Source organism: Acinonyx jubatus, chromosome C1 (genome assembly GCF_027475565.1).
Source record: "Acinonyx jubatus isolate Ajub_Pintada_27869175 chromosome C1, VMU_Ajub_asm_v1.0, whole genome shotgun sequence".
NCBI classification, from domain to species: domain Eukaryota; kingdom Metazoa; phylum Chordata; class Mammalia; order Carnivora; family Felidae; genus Acinonyx; species Acinonyx jubatus.
The window spans coordinates 126941887-126966809 of NC_069381.1; the positions used below are offsets into that span (position 1 = coordinate 126941887).

Sequence of the window (24923 nt, forward strand, 5' to 3'; positions counted from 1 at the left end):
TCGATATCAGGACCCACAAACAAAAACCTAAAAAATAAGCATTTTTCTAATTTGTGCCTGATTTCAATCTTAAAAAAATAAATAAATTGAACAGTACAAAGAAGACTAGGATACATGGCCCTTGAATTTTTAAGCACCCACCCTCAGGATGGTGCTGAGACTGCCTTTGTGGTTGCATTATACCCCTCAGCCCCCAAACTTCTCCCTGATTCCACTTAGGGCACCACTGTTCCCTGATCATCACCCACCCCTGCCACAAGCAGAGAGTGTTTCCAAAATGAGAGAATCATGTATTTAGATCATGCCTTGATCCTTGCACAGCACAGCCTAAGCGCAATAAGCAATAAGCTCTTCTGGAGCTGAAGAGGTTGGAAACTATCATTGAAAAGCATCTGTGCCTTGTCTCTTCTGAGACAGCACACCAGTAGCTGTCTTTTGTTAGCCTCTTTCCTTTTTTCCAACTGGTGGTGGCAATGGGGCACAAGTCACGAGAGGAGATAGTTTATTTAGTCACATTAAAGGGGCAAGCAAGTTGCATGGGAGTCTGACTCCAGCACCTGTGGCTCTCGGCTGACTGCTTTATCAGAAGTTCGCACAGTTGTCTCACTTTCTGAATTCGCTGGCTGCCAGGCAAATGCTGGTGTGCTAGATGTCCTAGATGCTTCCCCGTGAGCCACACTTCGCTGTCAAACCCGCAGAACTACATTGATCTGGGGAGAGATTTTCAAATGAGCTCTTTCTCTCTTTTCCAAGTGTCTGGATTATCTCTTTAATGTACACCTGATGCTTGGCATATACTTTCTAATTGTGTTAAAGATTTCAAGGTCAGAACAGTTCGAATCCAATTTATTTCACCTTAGACAGAGACTGATTCTAAGCTTCCACTAAGGGATCTTTTTAGGTAGATTTCAAAGATCAAAGCTTGTAATAGAATAGCTTAATATTTGGATTAGTCATGTTCTTTGTTGAATTTTCATCAGTTCAGTGGAATGTAGAACTCCCTAAATTTAGCATTTCATGAATTATTTATTATTTAACCGATAACATTCTAAGAGTATTATTAATCTCAAACTGATTTTTCCTATTTCATATTTTTAATTCAATGTATATGAGTTTATATTTTTCTATTTTATGTAATCCACTCTGACTTTGTATCTCCCAAATGGCATATAATTTTTCTGTCAACTCTTCCCTATAATGAAAAAATAATATTGTGTTAACTCCAAAGTACCACAACTTTGTGATTTCCAGCATTTTTTTTCTTTTAAGCAAAGGTAAGCTGGTAACCTTCATTTTTAGTATCTGTATAATATGTGATCAGTGTGGTATCCTTGAGCAGGCACAGTCCAATTGCTATAACAATTGAAAATTATATCAAGTAATTAGTTCCTATGACAAGAGAATAATAAGCTAAATTATAAAATTATAGAATGGGGAAAACCAAAGACCAGACAAGAAACCAGGAGATCTAGGTTTTCAAGTTGGGTCTTCTAATGGCAAGTCAGAGGACTTTGAACTAGTCTTTGCATAACTCATACTATTTATCTGTAAATGAATGAAATGTTAGAACATTTCATTTTTAACATATATTGTTCAGTGGCACAATTACTGGAGCCAGGAGTGTTTTCGTAACTTTTACAACAGTACTATAAAGGACAGGTATAACTTTACAGATGAGGTGATAAGCAGTTAAATAATCTGCTCAAGGTCATGCAGCTTGTTATGGAGGAAAGATTTGAACCCATGTTCAGGTGTCTCCAAAGCCCCATTTTGCCCCTTTGCCTCTGACACTGTACTTGTAAATGTTCACGTTGTGTATATGGCCCTGTGTTGAGTGCTATATCACTTTATAAAAATTCTCCTAATATATACATATATTTAAAAATAAGCAGAGGAAATGGATCTCAGATTAGAACACAAAGGGCAGGGGCGCCTGGGTGGCTCAGTTGCATAAGGGTCTGACTTTGGCTCAGGTCATGATCTCACAGTCTGTGGGTTTGAGCCACACGTTGGGCTCTGTGCTGACAGCTGAGAACCTGAAGCCTGCTTCGGATTCTGCGTCTCCCCTGCTCATGCTCTGTCTCTCTGTCTCTCAAAAATAAATGAACATTAAAAAAAATTTTAAAGAACACAAAGGGGCAGCAAGGGCTTTAAGAAGTCCCTCTGAATTTTCAGCCTCGTAAATATTTACTGGTTTCATTATCAACATTGTTGCATATTATCTGGTTTGTCTCATTGGAATATAGCTGCAGGGAGCTAATATTACTGACAGGAAATGTGTGACTCTAACAGACAGAGTAGCTGCAGGATGGCTAAAATCACTCTCTCTGCCCTTCTCTTCTTGTGTCACATGGGGAACTTCTTATTGGGGTATTTCTGCTGTATGTAAGTTCTTACAGTGGTCCATCAAATTTTGTTAGCTTTTAATGGGACTTAAATGTGATTATTGAGAGTAGAACTAAAGATAGATGGCTAGAACGCATTAACAGAGAAGTCTGGAGCTCTTTATTGCCAAGCAATACCAAAGGTGCCTAATCTTCTATTCTTGGAAAGCCTACTGCAATCCATGATACCATGGTCTTCTCTTGATCTCTAAACCTGTGGTTCTGGCTTAGCATACCTCACTCCCAGATAGATGGTCATGGCTTGGACTAGTCTGCTTTACTGTGAAAATCTTCTGGAATCTATATCTTACCTAAGCTGAGCGTTCTCTAGGATGACAGGTACATGGGTGCCTGAAGCAATTTCCAGATAGGCCAAGCAATCCCTCTGTAGGAGAAACCCTTGCACCATAGCTCTGAATGCAGAACTGTTTATCTTCCATTTATAACAATGCCAAACATAGGCCGAAGATCAGTCTTTAAGTTTCAGATGGGGACCAACATTTTTACTCATGTTGTTATATTAGAAAATAACACTGATCCTTTGGGTGCCTGGGTGGCCCAGTTGGTTAAGCATCCAGCTTCAGCTCAGATCATGATCTCACAGCTTGTGAGTTTGAGCCCCACGTCGGGCTCTATGCTCACAGCTCAGAGCCTGGAGCCTGCTTTGGATTCTGTGTCTCCCTGTCTCTCTGCTCCTCTTCTGCTCTCTGTCTCTGTCTCTGTCTCTCTCAAAAGTAAGTAAACATTAAAAAATTAAAAAAAAATAAAGAACATTGACCCCAAATCCATGTCCACCAGAGTGTATATTTAAAACGATATTTACACTTAAATTTGGATAAAAAAAATCTAAGCAATATTTTTTTTAACTTTTTAAGTAAACTTCACACCACCTGTGGGACTTGAACTCACATCCCTGACATCAGGAATCATATGCCTTACCAAATGAGACAACCATATGCCTCTAAGTGATATTTGTTAAGAGAATTAAGTAGTAGATGGCAGTATAAAGAGCCCTATGAAATCAACTGAACATTTTAGACAATGTAGTAAGTTTCCACTGCTTTCAGAAATTTAGTGACAAGTACTCAAAAGCAAATAAAGAGCTATCAGAGTGGAAGGTGTTAATACTATAATTTTAATTACTTTTTACTAAAGGAAAATATGAAATGTATGAACGCAGGTAGCACATTTATTGTAGAGGGTAGGCCTAAGTACACATCTCAGACTTGTCTAAGTGTCCTAACAATTACACTGTAGCATCTGACACCTGATTTGGACCAGATGAGATCCTGGGAAAGCACATGCTTTTGGAATAAAATAGACCTTTGTTCCAATCCTGCTAGCTGCGTGATTTTGAAGAAAAAAAAAAGTTTTGTATATATATAACTTCTCTGAGCTTCAACTTATGAACTGAGAGTATTAATAATTGTGTCTGAAACAGAGTCTGAGATCGGGATTCTTGTTGAAGTGATTTATTTGAGGGTAGTGGGGAGAACTGGTGTTCTCAGGGCAATGGGAGCAAAGCAAGCAGAATAAGGAAGGGAGAAGAATGAAGCAAGAATATTCTATGTCATCTCTGTATCAAAGAAGATTGTATTCACTTATGTAATTTAGTCCCTCCCTCCATAATAAAGGATACTTTTGTAATGACAGAAGGTGTTATACAATAAATTATCTTAGCCAGAGACATACATGATTGCTATTAATAGATTGGCATGACCAGCTGTTAATGAGGTTTTTTAGTATTCCCTTTCTTCTTTTTCATTTATTTTGTCATCTGCTAGAATTAGCCACACTAACCTTAGGTAGCAGGCACCAAAACCTTAAGAATAAATCCATAGGAGGAAATACTTAAAAATGGAAACATTGTACTCAGTACCCTAATTGTTGGGTGCATATCAGAAAGGATGACCATCAACTTGAGATTGGCGACATTGAGCCCCAACCATGGTCAGCCCCTTGTAGTTACTTGTCAGCTCTGGAAGACCAACCTTGCCAACAATTGTGCATATGCCTTGAAAAGTCAAATCCTATTCAAAATAAATAATTCCATGGTGGAAATCAAACCACTCTTAAATTTTTTTTTCAACGTTTATTTATTTTTGGGACAGAGAGAGACAGAGCATGAACGGGGGAGGGGCAGAGAGAGAGGGAGACACAGAATCGGAAACAGGCTCCAGGCTCTGAGCCATCAGCCCAGAGCCTGATGCGGGGCTCGAACTCCCGGACCGCGAGATCGTGACCTGGCTGAAGTCGGACGCTTAACCGACTGCGCCACCCAGGCGCCCCTCAAACCACTCTTAATATTCAAATAACATGGCATATGCACAAAGTGACTTTACCACTAATACTGTATTTACACATCTACAGTGCATCAGGGTTTATGGGCATGTTCATATGAATGGTTCATATGAATTGCTCATATACTCTAATGAACTATTTAAGGTTAAATAGGTATGTTCTTTATTGCTCTATTATTCTTATATATCCTTTTCTACTTTCCCCTACATACATACTTTGCACTGTTTGTCTGGGTCATAGTCAAACTGTCCAGAGCTGCTATCAAAACCATAATTTTCAGTTAATCCAATGACTATGTATCAGGGACACAGAAGAACTGTTGTTTAAAGCATGCCACTGTAAAGGTACATGGTGGCTGACTCCTCGTATCTGAAAGTATGGTCAGAGAACCATTGCATTTGACTCCATTTCCTTTTATGAATATAGAAATTGAGAAATATTTGAATAGTTTTGAGAGCTTTTTACTGCTTTAATTTTCCACATCCACTTTGTCAGTGGAGCCTCAGAGTAAAGTCTGAAGACTGCTGAGTTCAATGGGAGTGTAATCTGGTCTCATATGCTTTAAATCTATATGCAGATTCCAATATAGGCCTCTGTGTGTGTGTGTGTGCGCGCGCGCGTGCACGCACATGTGTGTGTTACAACTCATATGCCTCCCTGTTTGCTTTTTTTTTTTTCTTGAGTTCTTACCATGTAATTCATTTTCCTTTGTTGCAAGTAATTATTGCCAATTTAAGTGTAGGCCCAATCTCACTGTTGCTCTTAATGAGTTCCCAAAATTCCTCAAGGGAGGAGAGGAAAAGGCTCAGAGAGAATTCCTAGCAAACTTACCCTACTGTAATTTGGGTCTTTATTAAATTGAAAACATATTTTATAAGGCAGTGCTTTTCTCTCTTTTATAGCTTGAAGAGTAGATGAATAGAGAGTCCATTTCTATTTCTACATTTCCTTGGTACTGCTCATGAAGCATCCTGTCTATAGTTACTATTGAATTCAGGTTCCAAATAGATTCCAAGTCCCATGTCTAATACTATTTAAGAACATAAACCCAAACAAGAGGAGTGCAATAGAGTGTCCAAGAAAACTGCCCCATTTTCAGATTTGAAGCATCAAGATATGCACAGTAGCGACCTTCACTCTTACTCTGAGGGCAGAAGGAATCCAAGCTAGAGTGGAAGGGGTTTAGTGAGTTGGGACCAGGCTGAATCATTAGTAGGAGTTTCATAGTTATACCCACTTCATATCATAATCCCCATAGAATACAGGTAGAAGCAGCCAGGGCCAGTTCTAGGAATGGATATGAAATAGGCGTTCTTAAAACAGATGATTAAAAAAAAGAAGTTTCAACAACCACCTACTCTATTTTTGATACATTGTTAAGGTGGCTTATATGATATTTTTTGATTGATATAACCAACATGAGATGACTCTAAGGAATCTTCATCATCTCAGTATTTTTCACCTGAATCAGCATAATTGTGAGTTCTGAAGGAAGCCGGTCCCTTTATAATATCAAAATATTCACGAACGAACTGACCATTTATTTATGAAGCCATCCTCCAACCAATGACCTTTCTCCACTGATACATGTTGTGTCACTGCATCAGAGTATTTGTTGGTCAGTCTCTAGCTGAAAACAGAGTATGTAGCCAGAACAAAGGGATACAAAATGCAATAGTCCGTACACCAAAGATAAACTGGAGTTCTTGAGAAAATTGGTGAAAAGTGAGGTGAAAGCCAAAGATTATGATGATCAAACTGCAAAAGCCAGTCATGAAACAATGCACCTTTTATAGGGTAATCACCACATTATATAAGAAGTATCAGTAGCTGATTTATCATTTGTCCTCATAATGATTGCAGGGTCGCCATCATCATCTACACGGTAGTTGACAGTAGATCAAATAAAACTACTTGCATACTTTTCAGTTCCAGAAAAAGTCCCATTTAGACTTTTATTATTTATTAAAAATAATTTGATTCCTATTTAAACAGATGCATTTTTAAGTGGCATTTTCCTCAGCATGAGTTATCCTCAGATAATAAGGACTTTTTGTATATTTTACAGAAGAGGAAATTCATGCTTAGAGGAGTTAAAATACTTCCATGCGCTCACATCATTTACAAGCTGTTAATTTGAGAGAACTGTTTCCAACTGGAGAATTTTGATGCCAAGTCCAGGTTTCTTTTCACCATACATCCACTATTTTAAAATTCTCTTTCTCTTATATACTATATCACATCGTAACTTTAAACATCTTTAATTTGGCCACATTTTCACTCCCCACCCCCCCACATGAAAATTCACTATCACCAAAACCATTTCTTCAAGAGTTTCATTTTAGGGTTCATTTTGGAACAAACAGTGTTGACAAATGTTGCTTAATTGAATATTCCATCCATTCTGATGTTTGGAATCCCAGGCAAGTTTAGACTACCACCACTGGAGATGGCAGGCCTCCTTGTTGATACCGTCTGTATTCCATGTAGCTAAATTTAATACTTACAACTTCAGGATGTGTGAAAGAGTGCCTAATTTGAGGGGCAATTTCTCTGATTATTTAATTTATACAACCCAAATCCCTGACTTAAAAAAGAAACTTAATGAAAGATAGCAAGTACCCACAGAAACCTTTTACACACTCATGCTTTCATTAGCAATATTTTTTCTCATTGAACTTTAATACTCGCCATTTAAACATGACAGTATACTTCAAAATGTAGGATTGTTATATGCTCTTTGATTTTAAAATGTTCTTGGTAGTAACTGGCACTGTTTGAAAATATTATTTTTCCATTAGGATAACAAAAGGCAGAGAAATCATACGGCTGTGCTTACAATGAATGGTTTTAAGACTTGATTATTTCAGAAAGTAATAGTATCATTTTTTTTTCTGTTGAATACTTTAGGTCCCCCCGCACACACACATACCTCTATGCCCAGCAAAAGGTATATCACTTTAATAGAAATAAATGAAACGGTTCTAAAGTAATGGCCATCTGCATGTCATCAATTCAAGAACAAATTTGAAATTATTTGGTTAAAATGAAATAGAGCCTCTTTAGCTGTGATAAAGGCAACACTGCATTGTTATTATTCTTACAACGATTTATAGAACAGAATGGAATTATAATGACATTTAGGGTAGTAGGCATTTAGGTCAAGAGAATACACATAAAGATTATTATAAAACTGAAGAGTATTTAAGCAAGAATTAATGTAAAATACCAAATGTATTCACCAAGTAGAGACAACATTTCATACAAATGATGTCCAAATGGTATTACTTGATTTGAGTGATGCTGGGTAGAACATCATTTCAAAAATGCATTCTCCATAGGAACTCAGCACCCAAGAAGAATGGGTAGATTCTGTTATTCACCAAGCACAGGTTATTGTTGACTCAAGGTTTACTGTCATCCAAAGTTCATTTTATCTTTTGCATAAAAGGCAGTGGTAAGTAGTTCTCCTTGCTCTCTCAACTCAGGGCTAATACAGTAACCTCTGGAGCAAAACTTCCTGGGTTTGAATCCTGTTCTGCAGCTTACTAGTTTTTTGACCTTAGACATCTGACTGAAACTCTACCTCATTTTCCTTATCCACAATATGGGAAATAATAGAATTTTCCTTGAGGGTTGTTATGATTCTTCACTATGTAAGTATTTAGAATAGTGCCTTGTATATGGTACCTGGTCAACAATTGTGTTGACATATCATCACACATTTTCAGATACCACATAGATAATTTATGAAAATATGAATTGTACAAATATTCAGTTAGTACTTAATGTGTATGAAATACCATGTTAAGGACAGAAGCCGAAGCCTGAAGGCATAGAGAATACAGTGATTAGAACTTCCTGGTTTTCTTCAAAAGGTCTTCTCAGAGCAAATTGGTTTACTACAAAGTCAATAATATTCTGGTGGCCAGTAAGAGGTCTAGTCCACTGAAAGGTGAGTCACTCTTACTTGTCCCCAAACTTGAGGGCATCTGAGAATTATTCCTACCCAGGGCTTTCAAGTGAATTCTGTGTTGAAGTCATCACTTGCTTTCCATTTTATTATTATTATTATTATTATTATTATTATTATTATTTTAGAAAGGGAGGGGTGGAGGAGGAGAGAGAGAAAATCTTAAGCAGCTTAGCATGAAGCCCGAAGCTGGATGGCTCTCAGGACCTGAGCTGAAGTCACAGTCAGATGCTCTATGGACTGAGCCACCCAGGCACCCCCTAGTTTTCCCTTTTTCTTAACCTATAATTCTAGAATCTTTGACATTGACTAAAAGACCCCATTTAAATAGCCTTAGTAGCATTGGCTCAACCTATTCTTCTTCTGGTTCCCCCTGTTCCAGCCACTTTGGCTTTCTGTCAGTTCTTCAGACAGGTTTTGCTACTTTGCATCTCATGACTTCTTCACATGCCCTTTCTTCAGCATGAGACACTTTATGTATATCCTGTCTGGCTGACTCCTTCAGATTTCTACTTAAAGGTCAGCTGCTCATGGAAATGTTCTCTGATTCCTTCCCAGACTGGCATATATCCCCATAACATGCTCTCAGAGAACCCTGGGTTTTGTTGTTGTTGTTGTTGTTGTTTATCACAAATACAATTACACCGTTAACTTTATAACAACAGTGGAAGGACATCATAGTCACAGATAACTATCCACACAATAGTACCTCATCAACAAAGAAGAATAAGGACAGGAGTGAGTCCGGGAAAGAGCAAGAGAAAAACACAGACATTTACATTCTGTCCACTCTTCCCCTTCAACAGACTTATGACCTGATGCCCATAAGTGGCCTTAAAATGACATGGGAGCCCTGCTCTTTCTTGGCTGTTCCCATTAACCAATTTTATTTTTTTATGAAATGAAATACCAGTATTTGAACATATTTTTCAAGCATCATGCCTCCTTGACACAAGCCAACAACTTAATCTTGTACTCAGTTAAAAAAGAATTTGGCTCTAAACTGTAGGAAAATTATCCATGTTGAATTAATTGAGAGATACTCTGGAGATCTTGGGGTGGCACCTTCCTAAGGAATTTTCTAAGGTAATTTGGGTTGTGTGCAAATTTTTACCCTGCCTGCTAATTTAGAACCTAACAAGAAAGATGCAACTCTATTTTTAATATTTCTAATCTTGGCCTAAAGTACAAGGTCTAAAAGGGCAGAAGCTACATCAATTTCATCACTGTATCCCTGGCACATAGGATGCCTGGATCATACTGGAGCTTAATAAATATTTGTTGAATTAATTAACATTCCACCAATGTTTATAGGATCAGTCTATTTTGGCAACAATATAGTTTGGAGTTAGAAAAACTAAAGAAGTAGAAGGCAGACAGAACTACAGAACCTTAATCATTATGCAGACTTTATAGACCCTGCATGCCCATAGGAACCTAAATTAAAATAGCAGAAAAACTGAGAGCCAGACATGACAAAGTTCAGTATATTTTAATGAAGACTTATGTATGGAAGGCAACATTCTGTCTTTTAATTCCCTTTCTAAGCCAGCCTGTAAACAAAAAGCTAACACCTTCCTTATCCTTTTAGGTCGAATGAGCCGGACTCGATTTATCATTATGCCAACTCAAGGAGAAGGACGGCCATGCCCCACAGAGCTTACCCAGCAGAAAACCTGCCCAGTGACGCCCTGCTACAGCTGGGTCCTCGGCAACTGGGCTGCATGCAAATTGGAGGTAGGTCATGTTATGATACTTAAAGAAATCTTCTTAGTATGCCTAAAGCATCTGTCTGGTCAACCTGTGTGCTGATGGAATAAATTTCACAGCACCAGGGGCCTGTACAATGTACTTTTATGCAATAGAGCACATGCAAAAATACAACCAAATGACTTAACCTCATGCCAAGTGTTGTCGCTAGGAAAATAGCCATTCATTAGTCACTGATTCTAAAAGGGTCATGGAGCTTTCATTCTCTTGGGCATTCTCAAAAATACCATGTTATCTTCTTGGCTTATTGAAAATATCAAAGTATTATTTAATTAGGCAAAAGCCTGATGCTATGGCACAGCTTGCTGTGGACTGTATTTCTTAAAGATGTACTTTTAGGCTTAGACAAAATCTTGCATATGGGCAGAAAATCAAAAGTGTATGAAAGTTATATTTTAACATTATTACACGAACCAAGGTTACTACACTTTCCTCAATGATTACTTTTTTATTGACCTGAAATATAAATGCCTAGCAACATCATCATATATCACATACCCAGAGCTTTTGCTGGATCAGCAAAGATCTCCTACTGCATTTTCTCTCTGGTTTCTAATGTAAGAAAAAGCACATTGATTTTTTTTATTCTCTTATTTTACTAGTTTTTTCCTTCAGTTCATATTCCAAAGCACATTTTAATTAGGTAACAATAATTGTGATTAAGCATTAAGAAATCTTCCGAGTATTCTCATAGAGATGTTTAGTGTTCCTGTCAGGATGACATTGTCATGCAGCATTACTATCTTGCAGAAGTTAAATGCCCATGTATTTTAATAAGTCCCAGAGGAACAAAATTGTGTGGTACATTTATTCAGTCTCCTTTTTACAGAAAATAAGATAATCATGCTCATTAATTCAATAGTAACCTAACATTACTGAATCTGAATACTTTGCCTACCAGTCTAAAATCTTCTTTCCTAAATCTTAAGCAATTTTTCAATGCTGCTTGGAATCACAATAAAAAATGGAAGGAGTAGTTTTCCTTATAATTGTAATAACTGTTAACAGAGTAGAGAAAATAAACTCAAAGAATTCAGGAACCCATTGCAGGGCAATAGAGAAAAAAGTTAGGGGGGAGAGAAAGAAGGGTATAAGACTGAGAAAAACCCCATGCTCTAAGTCTTGCCAGGCATACAACTACTACTCTACCTTAACTGTTCTTTTTGTACCTTCCCTTTTGATCTCCTCAGGTATAAAGAGCTTTTTTTTTAATATGCAAGTCTGCCAACTTGTCCCATGGGGATATTATGGGGGAAATGCCAAATGTACTGTTTCATTTTGCTCTCACATAACTGAGTTCTTGCCAGAACCACAGGAGCAAGAGTGGCGAGTTGTGAACATTTTCTGTAGAATTGCCAGTGAGGGTTGGGGATTGTAGCATCCTTTGGAGATACCCAGGCTTGGAGACCCTGGAGACCCTAGTAGCAGGAGTATCCAGAAATTTTAGAGATGCTTCCATTTTCTAGACAAGGTTATTCTTGTTCACTGACACTTCCAGTCAGGAGGAAATGCTGCAGTTTAACTTAATTCAGGCAAAGCTCTCAAAAAACAAGTCTAGGTAGTGAATTGTTCCGGGGTGGGCACCTTACCGGAACAGGGCCAGTCAGCTTTCTTCCCTAAGAATTTGGAATAGTACTGGAACTGTTCAAAGATTGTGTATCCGGGTACTCTTGCTGCATTTCCCTGCCCTGTAGGTAAAATAAGTAACTCTGAAGCAAACGCGAACAAAGAAGGTGCCACACAAAAAGAGGAGGCAAAAAAGAAAGGGAATCATGATGATATGAGTTGAATTTTGCCTGAGTTCAAGCTGCATTTCTGCTTTTTCTGAAGCCTGTGAACTCTTTGTGAGACAGATAATTCAGTATCTCTTTAGCGGGTTGCCTTTTCTTAAATGTATATGTAAACAGAGTTTGGAATTACTGATTAAAATACATGTGGGCCTCTGCACACAAAGGCAGATCACGTCTCTCACAGCTTCACTTCTCCTTGTCCTGGCTACCCTTACCTGCCAAATAACAGGTTGGGCGCTCATTCACTGAGGGTGGTGGTGATGTCCAAGTGGCTGACTGCCATCCAATGGATCAAACCATCAGAGAAGCTACAACAGGGCACAGCGGATGTAGCAAAATGCCACTGACATAGAAAGAGATTAGCAAAAGGAAGTGTTTATCCTTAGGCTTCGCTTTTATTTTATTTTATTTTTTAGTGTTGTCTAGCTCTTTCTATCCAAATTCCTCAGTTGATAACATGTATCCACACATATGTTCATGAATCTGTTGTACGGGCTCAGACTCCCAGAGTCTAACAGGCTTAAGGTTGGCCAAGGTTCTGCCAGTTCCTACCTCTGCCATTTCTGCCAAATCTGTAAACTCTCCAAGTCTGTTTTTCTTACCTCTATCAGGAGAGTAGAAATAGTACCTGTTTTTTTTCTGGGAGCTTTTGGTAGGAATTAGAGAGTTTATATACAGTGCATACCTTGGTACCTGACATAAATTAAGAGCTCAATAAATTGTAGTTGCTATTATAATTTTGATTAAGACTATGATTATGATTATTATCACCATCTGCCTCTCCACATCTGGAGAGTATACAAAACATCCATCAATGATGCGGACAGTGGAGGGTCAGCGAGAGAATCCTCACTTGTTGATATTCTTGCTCAAAGAAGCCTGGGTCTACTTTCAGTCCCTTAGTGTGGAAAGCTTCATGAATGACAGTGAGTGAATGCTTGCCTTATGAATGCAATTATCATTCTAATGCTGATTTCTCTTCATCTTACGGCTGCTGTTGTCAAAGATATAGGAGATTAAGGTTGAATATGGAACACATTCTTGTTTGTCTTGGTTTTTAAAGGGATCCCTGATGTAGACTTGTTTCCTGTCACTTCTTCACACTCCCATCTCCTGGAATGTCAAACAAAACTCTAATCAACTGCATCTTCTGTTACCTGAGGTTTCAGAAGGCAAATTTCATACACTGCCAAGTCTTCAGAATCTTCTTTCCAAGTACTCTATAGCAAAACATACAGCTTAGACAATTCTGCAATGGATCCATCATCCAGAATGATAACTTATAAAAGAGAACCCTCTCCCCAAAAAGAAATTCAACTTACACTAGTTATTTTCCACTTTAGAGAGTAAACACTTATTAGAGGATTTGCCTTAAATGAATCTACTGTGTCTGGACTTTGAACCTCTGCTTATCTCCCAAAAAATGCACTCAGGTCAAAATTAGGGTGCATTTATTTGAAAGCTTCACAATAGCCACAAAAATTATTATAGCAATTATGAAGTATTGATAAATCAGTTGTGTGAATTGCCATCTTAAACAATTGTTAATCCTTGTGAAAAAAATCTCTAGAAGCAAAGGGGATACTCCCCAATTTATGTGCCTATTCAGGTTTTTAAGCTTTAAATGGCTACAACTTGGACCTCCCCTAAGTTGTACCTTTTCTTTCTCGACAGTATGTCTTTAAATCATAACTTTCTTGTTATGTCAAGAATTTTTCTCAACAGCCACTCTGTAACATTGTGTACCTCTAGCAGTCTGTCCACGACCTGCCCTTGGCATTCAGCAGTTGCTGCCACAGGGCCTTGACCTGATTGGTTCTCAGCTGGCCTTCCAGTCCCCAGACCCGTTCCATGCCCTGGCACACTGTCATGACTACTTTAGCTGACCACCTCATCCTCCTTTGCTTCTGCCACAAAAGTCCACAAAAGCTCCAAAGCCTAAGAAAGGCCGTTTCTGGCCCCTGCAGGGGGCAGGGCATAAAAAGAACATGAACCCCAGTTTCCCAGTGCAAAGCAGTTTTCACATTGTCACCTAATAACGGGTTAGTGGATTATAGCATGTGGTATCCCTGACTGCAGTAACAGAGGTGCAGAGGTGGGAGCTCTCTCTCTAGCTTTTTCTCTCTCCACCTCTCCCACCACATGAGCAGGAGTCATGAATACTCCAGCTCTTACACTGACTTCTGGATTTTTTGGAAATTGAGCAACACACCTTGGAAGTTTAGGGGAGTTAATACTGCCTGGGATTGCTTCCCTCCCCCATCTTGGATGGTATTGAGGCATGTTACCACATGGCCTGTTTGGAAGATATGGGTGACCAAGAAACCAGCTGTGTTTACTTGTGAAGTTGAGGCCAGCTTGGTAACATACTACCTTTTATTTGCTTTCCCTCTGTTCCTGCTCTAGTTCTTTACTCTCTGCCATCCTAGGATCTCACCTCCTTAGCATAGAAGCTTTGCCTTAGGCTTTGTTTTCTAAGCTATTTATGGAAAAACAGAGCTACTGTCTAGAGTTATCCAAATATCCAGTGGACTTCCTTTTGAAGTATGAGCACTTGACAAAAACTGAGGTGAAAATACTGATGAGTATCTGCCAAAAATGTTATAGTAGGAAACTTTTCATCAGGCAGATGGTTAGGTCAAATAACCACAAAGAGCTTTCTAGTTCTAAGCTTCTGTTTCTGTGAGACATTGCACAAAATTTTTTTCTAATTGCCCAAAAAATCTGAGTGTGACTTGTATTAAATATCTTCAAAGAACATTATTTAACACAGAAGGCATGCTGGGAAAACAACTTCATGTAGCAAGAGAGAAAATCAGTGTTTTATTGAGAACTCCAACCTAATCCATATGAGAAAGTACTGAATTCCCTACAAAAGGAAAACCAGCAAAGTAAAAGAGAAATGTATGCCCTATGGCTGTACATACTCTCTTGGGGAGTGATTATGGATTAGGTTATTTTAATACATACACCTAGACAAATTTTTTATGTTTTTTTTTTTTCTTTTTCAATCCTGGCTGAGTTCCAAAATGAATCATCAGAGTCTGAGTACATACATTCCATGGAATAAATTTGCATTTCTACTTTAGCTTCTCTTTCAGCTCTAGGAGGATTACTTAGTGATACTTTATTGTCAACAATTGAAAGATAACTCCCAAGAGGAGGAAGCTGTGGATTTTCTTGGGCAAGAGGTGGCAGGAGCCAAAAATACTGTGAGATGCTAATTGGGTAGTTGTAACAGCATCCTTTCCTTTCTTAGGGTGGAGACTGTGGTGAAGGAGTCCAGATCCGCAGCTTTTCCTGTGTGGTCCACAATGGTTCAGTCTCTCACTCAGCTGTAAGTGTGGACGAGGCACTGTGTGGAGAAATGCCCTTTCAAGACACCATCCTGAAACAGCCATGTTCTGTGCCTTGCCCAGGTATGCGATTTTAAATGATTGGGAGGGACTTCCCTGGTGATTTTTTTTTTTTTTTTTTTTTTTGGAGAACGTCTAATTAAAGTTGAAATTTCATATTAGCCACAATAAAAATGCAATAAAGTTATCACTTTATAATATCCTTACAGCTTCAATGGAGGCAGAGTAGGTAAGGGGCCAAAAAGCACTGGAGTTGGAAATTTAAGAACTAAGTTAAAATCTTCGTCACATCACTGGTGTTTACCAGAGACATAGAGTCTAGTGCTTTGAACCTAAGTTTGCTACATCTAGAAAATGTGTTAATAATGCCTAACCTGACAGCATTGGCCATCACTCAAAACATGCTGACTGGATCTTTGATGACCCCATGAATGGTGGGGTGGTAGGAGCAAGTAATGCTATAGATTCATAAAAGCATTCTAAAAATGTGAAGGTCGTTGTTAGATACATAATACGCATGAGTTGATTTTAATCTTAATAACCAACCTAGCTTGTATGGCATAAGTTTAAGGTGCCTGAATATATCCACACATGTAAATACATACATATGCACATATATATACTTACAAATGTGTATGTTTAGATTATTATATATTCTTTAGACTCAAAAATACTCCACTTCAGAGACCAAATTGTTACCTTTATATAGTTTCTGTGGATGTCTATTTTATAATGTTAATGCTGCTCCTTGAAAACTGAATTACTATCATCTTTACATCTCCCTTTTAAAAAGTTTATTATCACTAGAAGACACATAGTGTTATCTACATAAAACTGCCACTACTTCATTTCAAATCCTAGTAATCTAGTTTTCAGTACTTTCTTGCTAAACTAGATTAAACCATAAATTATTATTCTCAGTGTATTCTAAGTGGGAAATTGGTCAAGGTGGAATGTACAGTACCTAGAACCTGCCTGTATCACTGTGCCATCACCACAAATCTCACTGTGAACCCTGTCCATGTTTCCAAGTGCCAGTGTTCATGTTATTTTCCTTGCTCTGTACTGCACAATCATCCAGGAGACTGCCACTTAGCGGAATGGTCAGAGTGGAGCACGTGTGAATTAACCTGCATCAATGGAAGAAGCTTTGAGACAATGGGCCGCCAATCTAGGTCAAGGACATTTATAGTTCAGTCTTTTGAGAACCAAGACAGCTGCCCCCAGCAGGTTCTAGAAACACGCCCTTGTACAGGTACCAAGAGCACTTTTCAGTTCTCAGCCTTGATTGAGCAACACTTGTTCTATTTGTATGTGAGGTGTAATAGAACCGCTGTTATCATATTTACTTGCAGGAGGCAAATGTTATCACTACACATGGAAAGCAAGTCTTTGGAACAATAATGAACGAACTGTATGGTGCCAACGTTCAGATGGCATTAATGTCACAGGTATTCCTGCCTAAGATTTGTGTGGGCACTTCAAAAAGATCTGAGTGTTGGTGTTTGTGAGAAGAATTAGCTTACACATTATAAGCAAGAGAAGACTGGGCAGTTGACCTTCGATGATCTTCATAGCAAATTGTCATGAAACCTTATTTTGTTTTAAATTTTGAGTTGAGGTATATATACTTGGCATATAATGTTAAATTAACTTTGGGTGTACAACATAGTGACCCAACAATTATATACATTACGAAATGCCCACCATAAGAATATTATGATATTATTGACTACATTCCCTATGCTGCATTTTGCTTCCCCGTGACTTATTTTATAACTAGAAATTTGTACTACTTAATCCTCTTCACCCATTTCACCCAACACTGTCCCCCTCCTTGACCTTTGGCAACTACCAGTTTGTTCTCTGTATTTATAAGTCTGGTTCTTTCTTTATTGTTGTTGTTTGTTCATTTGTTTTTTAGATTTTATATAAAGTGAAATAAGAGGGTATTTGTCTTTTCCTGTCTGGCTTATTTCACTTAGCATAATACCCTCCACGTCTGTCCATGTGGTTGCAAATGACAAGATCTCATTCTTATGGCTGAGTAATAAAACTTTGCATCTTAGAATGCAAACAATTCTATTTGAAGACCAGTAATATATATGACAAGGCACACTATAAAATTTCCTTAAATAGCATGTTCTGAGACAAAGGCTAAAAAAAGGGTTTAAAACACTGGTCTGTAAAGTTTTAAATCATGTTATCTTCTCAGTAAAAAGTTTTTGAGGACATCTCTCAACATATCCTATTCTTGCACTGCTATCCTAACATTTTATGAGACACATACAAAAGTTGAAATTAAAAGAGTGGATAAAGATAAAATATATTTGTTAATGGTGCAAAAAACTTTTTGCTCTAGGTTATAGATCTCCGTGTCACGCACTAGAAACTTGGTTTTGGATATTTTGCTAGTCATTATTATTTAATATCTAAATATACACTGAGAAAAGGCTTCCTCATTCATGACAGTGGATATCATTTGAATGTACAAACGATCTCAATTTTGAGTTTTTTTAATGGCTTATCAGAGAAAATTGTCATTGTTTTTACTGCTCCTGTGGCTGACAGAGCTTATTGAACCAGTGAGAGAAGTTCTGTTCTTCTGTAGGAATTGAAGAATCATCACCTCTGCCTTTGTCCTGTTTGCCTATTTTGGCATTGTGTAGTCCCTTTAATCCATTGCTTATACCTACAATAATTTTAAGCTACTTGCCCATTCTGTAAGTTATTGTCGAAACTAAATACACTGTAAATCTACTTAACCAGGAACACAGAAAGTAGCATCCTCTGCAGCATGCTGAGAGTTAACTGGTGAGGGTTACACTATCAAATTCTCTGCACCTAGTATTTGGTGCATGGTGGACAACATAGGGCCATCCAATGAGCAGCTCAGGTTACGAGTATCAGCTGTTAAGTATTAGAGCTTAATATTTTTTAACTTTAAACATTGTATGAACTCTACAAAGTCTTGAATTTTCTTCCCAATTCCCTAGAGATTTGATACTCCTGGGGTGCAGACACTACTCTTTGGAGATCACTGGTTTAAAGAGTGTAAACAGTCCTCCAACCACTATTGGTAGCAATAGGTCCATGTGGTTATTGCCACTAATGCCCAGATTATCCATTTCACCCATAGGTACTAATTCTGGATTGTAGAATTTTTTTGGTTTTGGGTTTTTTTCCCCCCTGTGGGAACAGTAACAGTGGGAATGTAGCCGCATCATTCCCAGGGAAAACATAGATCTGTTTTCTATACCACCTTTGGCTGAAAGCTTTTCGCCAGCTACCCATTCATGTACTATAATTGGGTGACAAGCAAAATCTAGAATCTCTAAATGAAACCAGTATTATATAAATACAATTTAAATACTGCGCTCATAATATGTCAAATTCTTAGCTTAGTACCTTGAATCTAGAAAGGCATGACTAATATGTAAATGATTTTCAGATTGTAGGGACATTATTCCATCCATTTACTCAAAAATATTTAATGAACACCTGTAAGTACTGTGTCATATGTATGACTGCCTCTCCTGGAGCTTATACATTTGCTTTTAAAAATGTGTAAAGCTTCATTTTTATGATCGTGTGTGTGTGTGTGCGCGCCAGTTGAGATACATTTAAAACTGTTACCAAAGTGTTTGCTATTGTCGTCCATGAATCCATCAGTGGCATTCTTTTCACATTTGGTTGTTGCCAGTTGGCTTATTGCCTAGTTAGGGTATTCAGGAGCAGGAGAAAAATATACATAGAATGAGTCTTTGAGCAGATCTATTTTCTGCTCCAGAACTTACATTGAAATTTCATCAGTTCTTTTCCTGATCCCTGCACGCAGATGTTACCCTCAAGCAGAGCTGTATGATAGAATGACAATGCCAATGAGCAGGTGTAAAAACTACTGTGACCATCTTGTTAGCAGAGCCTCCCCTCTTGAACAATTCTTCCTGGAGTAATCTATAAAATACGGCTGGACCATATGTCAAGCAAATGGATATAAAAAAAAATACTGTTATAGTGTGGCCATTGCCAGAGAGGAAAGAGGAAAAAAAAATTAATGTTTACCATAGCAAAGTCCACAAGTGATGGTGGGTTTTTTGTTTTTTTGTAGGAGGCTGCTCCCCTCAGGCCCGTCCCGCTGCCATTCGGCAGTGTAATCCAGCCTGCAGGAAACCTTTCTCCTACTGTACGCAGGTGAGTCCGGTGCGGGAGCCTTCTACAGTTAATTGCTGTCTTATGCATATGCTCTTGGGTGTTTTCCAGGGGGCTCCAGCCCCAGCAGCAGTTCCGTGTGCTCACGGTACCATCTAGAGGAGTTTGCAGGAATAAATGCAGGTATTAAGGATTTTTCTTTGTAGGGCCATGTCTTATGGAGAACAGTCTTTTTCTGTAACTCTATAGCCAAATCTACCTTTCAGATGTCTAGTTTATATTATCTCTGCTTACCGATAAATGTTCTTCGTGGATTTATTCTTTATTTCTTAAACTTTCATCTAGCCAAACTATTTCGAAGGATATAAATGTTTATATTTGCTAATTATTTAATAAAAGTTGAATGTTTGCCTATGAAGAATGTATGTGCACCTGCACACTTTTTTTTAAAGCAGAAATCTTTCCCTCTCTTCTTCTCCCGTTTACTCCTCAGGAATTAATGCAAAATGTGCAATGTATTCTGTTTTCTGATCAATGGCACTCACAGTGTGCAGTGCATATATAAAGTTATGTCATGTTCCCTAAAGAAATAGTTTTCTTCTTATTATGTGTTCTTTCCCAAAAATGATCTGGTTAAAAATAATTCAAGCACTCAATCCTATTTTATGGATCTTTTACTTTTAAAGTAGGTTAATTCTTTACCACAGAAAAGCAAATACCTACGCTTACAGAGGAGAAAAGGGGTCAGCAACAACTTCATATGCTAATGAGATTTGCAAAATAGAAGTTGTGGCTTTCCACCAACTATCTGGATACCCTCTTTAATAAAACAAATACCTTTTACATTGAACCTTTGGCATATGTGATTGGTTACAACTTTTTACTTAGACTAATTGAGATTACCTCAATTGTCATAACTAGTTCTCTCCATTGAACACCATGTAATATCTTCAAACGAAATGTTGTAATAATTGTCATTATGATAAGAATGCTGCCTGTTCACTAAACAATGGGCAGTGATTAATTCTACCATACTTTTCTGATCTTGGCCTTTTGTACAAGATTGAGGTGCCCTCTTTAGTTGGAGTGTCTATTGCTCCTTAAAATCATGTGTTCAGTTAACAATTGATGACCCAGATATGTCCATCCTTCTGAATCACCCAGACCTGAGTGGCTATGTGAGGCCAGGGGCCTGTTCAAATAATGCCACGTCAACAGTTTCAGGTGAGGAGCTCTAACAGCAAAGTCATATAGATTCATAATTTTATGCTTAACTTGTTCTATTCTCTATCGTCTTTTTATTTGAGGGAAGAGGGAAGAACAATTATTTTCAGTTTCACTCCTAGAGACAGAACAAAATCCTTGTTCGTTATGCCTCATCATAGCCAGCATCTTGAAGAGATTTATTGTATATGAAAATGACCAGAAATTCACAAATATGAAGAACACATTGACATGGTGCCGACTAGGAATGTGATGTATTGTGACACTCAGGTTACTACAAGGAAGCATATGGGGCATCTGGTGAAGTCTTTTTTTTTTTTTTTTTTTTTCTCTCTACTTAGGCTGCTCTCCTTGAGTGCAGAACCAAGCTTCCAAGCAGAAAGGTAGTTCAGACTAGTTAGTGATCAAGGGTACAAGGGACGAGCAGCATTCAGCAGCTGGTGCAGCAACAGACATCAAACAGCACAAAGTAGATAATCTGTGTTGCTTTACTTCTCAACATCAAGGGCAGCAGGTTTGAGTGAGTGGGCAGGAATCTGAAAGAGTTGGGGGAAGAGTGGAAGATAATTTGATTAAGTGTGCCTCAAATATCTCTGTGAGAGAGAAAAAAGGATGGAATCAATGCCGTCTGTTGTGATTTCTTATAGGGGAGGCGTAAGAATTGTAAACCTGCAGAAAAATCTGATGCTGTATTCAAGGGTTGACTTTGGAATTCAGAAAGATGAACTGTTTGGCTTTTCATCTCTTTGGCAACTCTGTTGCTGAAAAACCCCAAACTGCCATAACATATCATGCACATATTAAGTGATTCCAACATTTAAATTCTTCTTTTTCATCACTGTGTAACCGTAAAACTATTCTGTATTCCATAGGGTGGCGTCTGTGGCTGTGAAAAGGGCTATACAGAGATAATGAGATCAAATGGTTTCTTGGATTACTGCATGAAAGTACCAGGCTCAGAGGATAAAAAAGCTGATGTGAAAAACCTTGCTGGGAAAAACAGACCCGTGAATTCAAAAATACATGATATTTTTAAAGGATGGTCACTTCAACCCCTTGATCCAGGTACATTTAAGACGTAAGAAATACACATTTTTCACCTGGGGGTGGGGTTCATGTTGTAACCACTGCTTATGACAGAAAGAATGGAGGGAAGGAAGAGACTGAAGAGGTGATGTGGTCAAATTCAAGGTTTCTTAACTTTGAGTGCTATATAAGATGTAGTCTCTTTAAATGTAAAATGTTCTCATGGATGGTTTAAGATAAATCTGTTTCAACCCCAGTGTAAAAGATACTGAATTAAGTTCTCAAAATATTAACATTTAAAATTATCTTTCAATTGTAAGTTATCTCTGCAAGAGAGAATGCCTTTTAACTGGAGTTTTCTGTATATAATTCAAATTAAAAGCAAAAGTTGCCATAGATCAAGAATGTGTAGATACTTTAGGAAATGTCTAGGGACCCTATCTAGTTTAAGTAACACTAGTGGAGTAGTAAAGAGCCTTAATTTCACAGACATACCTTGGCATCATGGCTCAGAATGTACCCGTTTTGTGATTCAGCGTAGTGTCTTTTAATTGATTTTATAAGTGAATACACAGGTCCATAAGCACCTGCCTTACAGGATTGTTGTTCTACCACCATGCTGGACCTGCAGGGCTTAGGAATTGGTGGTGATTCAGGATAGGAACGAACATTTATTCGACGCTTTCTGTGTACCCTATCATTCTGTGCTGGTTATACGGAGTGAACGATCTCATGAAATTGCAAAAACCTAATGAGATGCTATCATCCCCCATTTTTGAGATTCGGAGTCTGAAACAATGAAAATGAATTTGACCAAGATCATACCACCAGTAAGTGATAGTAATATTTGAAAGGCAGGTCAGTAAGGCCTTTCATAGATAGCATTTGTTTCAGCTCCCCACTTATGAAGTATGCAGAAAACAAAAGCATGATTCTTGGTGCTTATCATACATACCTTTCCTAGGAAACAAAATGCTACTAATGACTAAGCAAAGTGGCCTAACAGGGCATGGAGAAGAAAGAGGCAGGCAAAGCTCAAGCAAAATATACCCTGGGAATTTCCCCCACAGAATCTAGGTACCTGCATATCAAAAGTGCCTCAACGACGTGCTTAAGTGAACAAAAAAACAGAAACTAGATCTAGTAGGAGAAATCAGATGTACACTCTTCAACCCACTATTCAGGATGACCACAGTATCTTATTCATTTTTGATCTCCCTGTATGTCTGGGCATGCTATAGGTTTTAAAAACATTTCATTCATTTTGTGACTGAATTAGCAGTAGCTTTAAATTTGAAGGAAGCAGGATATAAAATGTAGCCAGGCTCACCCATTGCCTGAACACCCTACTTCAGGAAGAGAATTAGGGTGAGGTTCTAGAGAAATGAATGCTCAAATCCACACGTGGGGTCCTTAGCCTTTGGGAGCTAATTAAAATATCAGTAATAGCATGTATGTCAACATCCATCTGTGTGTCTCTGTTTTTCTCTTGATAGTGTAAGTTGGAGCAACCTCAAGAAAGTCGTTTAGGCAATATGTGTCATACAGTTTGACCTAAGAGTTCTTTGCTAGGAACCCATCATACAACTATATATATGTTTACTAAATAATATTTGTTATGAATGCTTGTTGTATAAAAAGATGAGTGGAGGGGTGCCTGGGTGGCCCAGTTGGTTAAGCGGCCGACTTTGGCTCAGGCCATGGTCTCATGGTTTGTGGGTTCTAGCCCTGCATCAGGCTCTGTGCTCACAGCTCAGAGCCTGGAGCCTGTTTCGGATTCTGTCTCCCTCTCTCTCAAAAATAATAAACATTAACAACAACAAAAAAAAGAAAAAGAATGGAAATAACCTAAATGTTGATAAGCAGAATATGGAAAAACAAAATATAATACACTTATACATCTCCTATTAAAGAGAATGAGACCTGCTTTTAAGATCTAGCATGGAAAACTGCATGCATGCTCTGCTGCTATATTTGCATATACAAAGGAAACTAAAATGATTCACAAAGAAACAGATAACTGGTCGCTGCTGGGTTGGGAATTGAGAGAGAGCATCAGGGAGACTTATTTTTCACTACATATCTTTTTTCAATAGTTTGAAGTTTGATCCTATCCATTATATTATTATAAAAAGTTATATTCTTTTTTTAAGTAACATGGACCACATCCTTCTACACTGGGGATTTAAAAGTACTGGACCCTCCCAGTACTTCAGTTCTAGGAGGTTTAGGAGTAAAAAGATGAAAGGTACTTTATCACTCAGGGAAGACTTTTTTTTTTTTCTTTCTTCCAATGTAAAAAACACAGAATAGGGGATTGCATCATTAGTGTTTCAAAGAGATCTGAATCAAAGCTTTGTTAAAAGTTTTATGACCATAGAAAAATATCATTACTACATTGAAACCTCATTCTAAAAACCTGACTGAGGCTTTAAAGTGTCTTATAAGCAAAAACTGTAATGGGTAGTGATAATATAATTGAACGTAATTGTGATTTTATTCCAAACAGTTGTTGTTTACAATAGATTTTGATAGTTGTTCATCCCATAGAAGCCTTTCCAGTAAGATGCCAATAAGTTTTTTGGACCTGCAGTTAATTACATTCACGTAGTATAATGAATCTTCTGTGTGCATCTATCTTTCAGAAAGGAATGCAGTTCTTTGGGGATGCTCAGGCATCTCTCTCAGACCAGTTAACCATGCTCACATAAGCAGAAAATAGAAAAACATATATACACTCAAGTTATACATATTAAAAATCACAAAATAGATCAGACTATTGGGTTCTATTTTTCTTAACTGTAGCAGATATGGCATCAAAATAATAAGCAAATATTCACATGTATGGTTATAATTTGACATAATTTGGTGAATTTATCATTAGCTTATTTGGGCATATAGTTTTTGTTCATTCAACATCATTCAAGAAGCAAAGTCCCCAAAAGTG

General features: G+C 37.9%; 1 protein-coding gene across 10 annotated transcripts in view; it reads left to right on the top strand.

The window, feature by feature from the left end:
- The window catches only part of THSD7B (thrombospondin type 1 domain containing 7B), a 1235876-nt gene that overhangs the window by 1201700 nt on the left and 9253 nt on the right, over positions 1-24923 (top strand). For 9 of the 10 annotated variants that reach the window (XM_053214974.1, XM_053214976.1, XM_053214972.1 and 6 more), the window contains 6 exons: positions 10250-10395; positions 15478-15637; positions 16656-16829; positions 16930-17025; positions 19686-19768; positions 21823-22015. In XM_053214974.1, the coding sequence (XP_053070949.1) occupies positions 10250-10395; positions 15478-15637; positions 16656-16829; positions 16930-17025; positions 19686-19768; positions 21823-22015 (852 nt within the window). The remainder of the gene's footprint in view (positions 1-10249; positions 10396-15477; positions 15638-16655; positions 16830-16929; positions 17026-19685; positions 19769-21822; positions 22016-24923) is intronic. The other variant, XM_053214981.1, reaches the window with a different exon arrangement.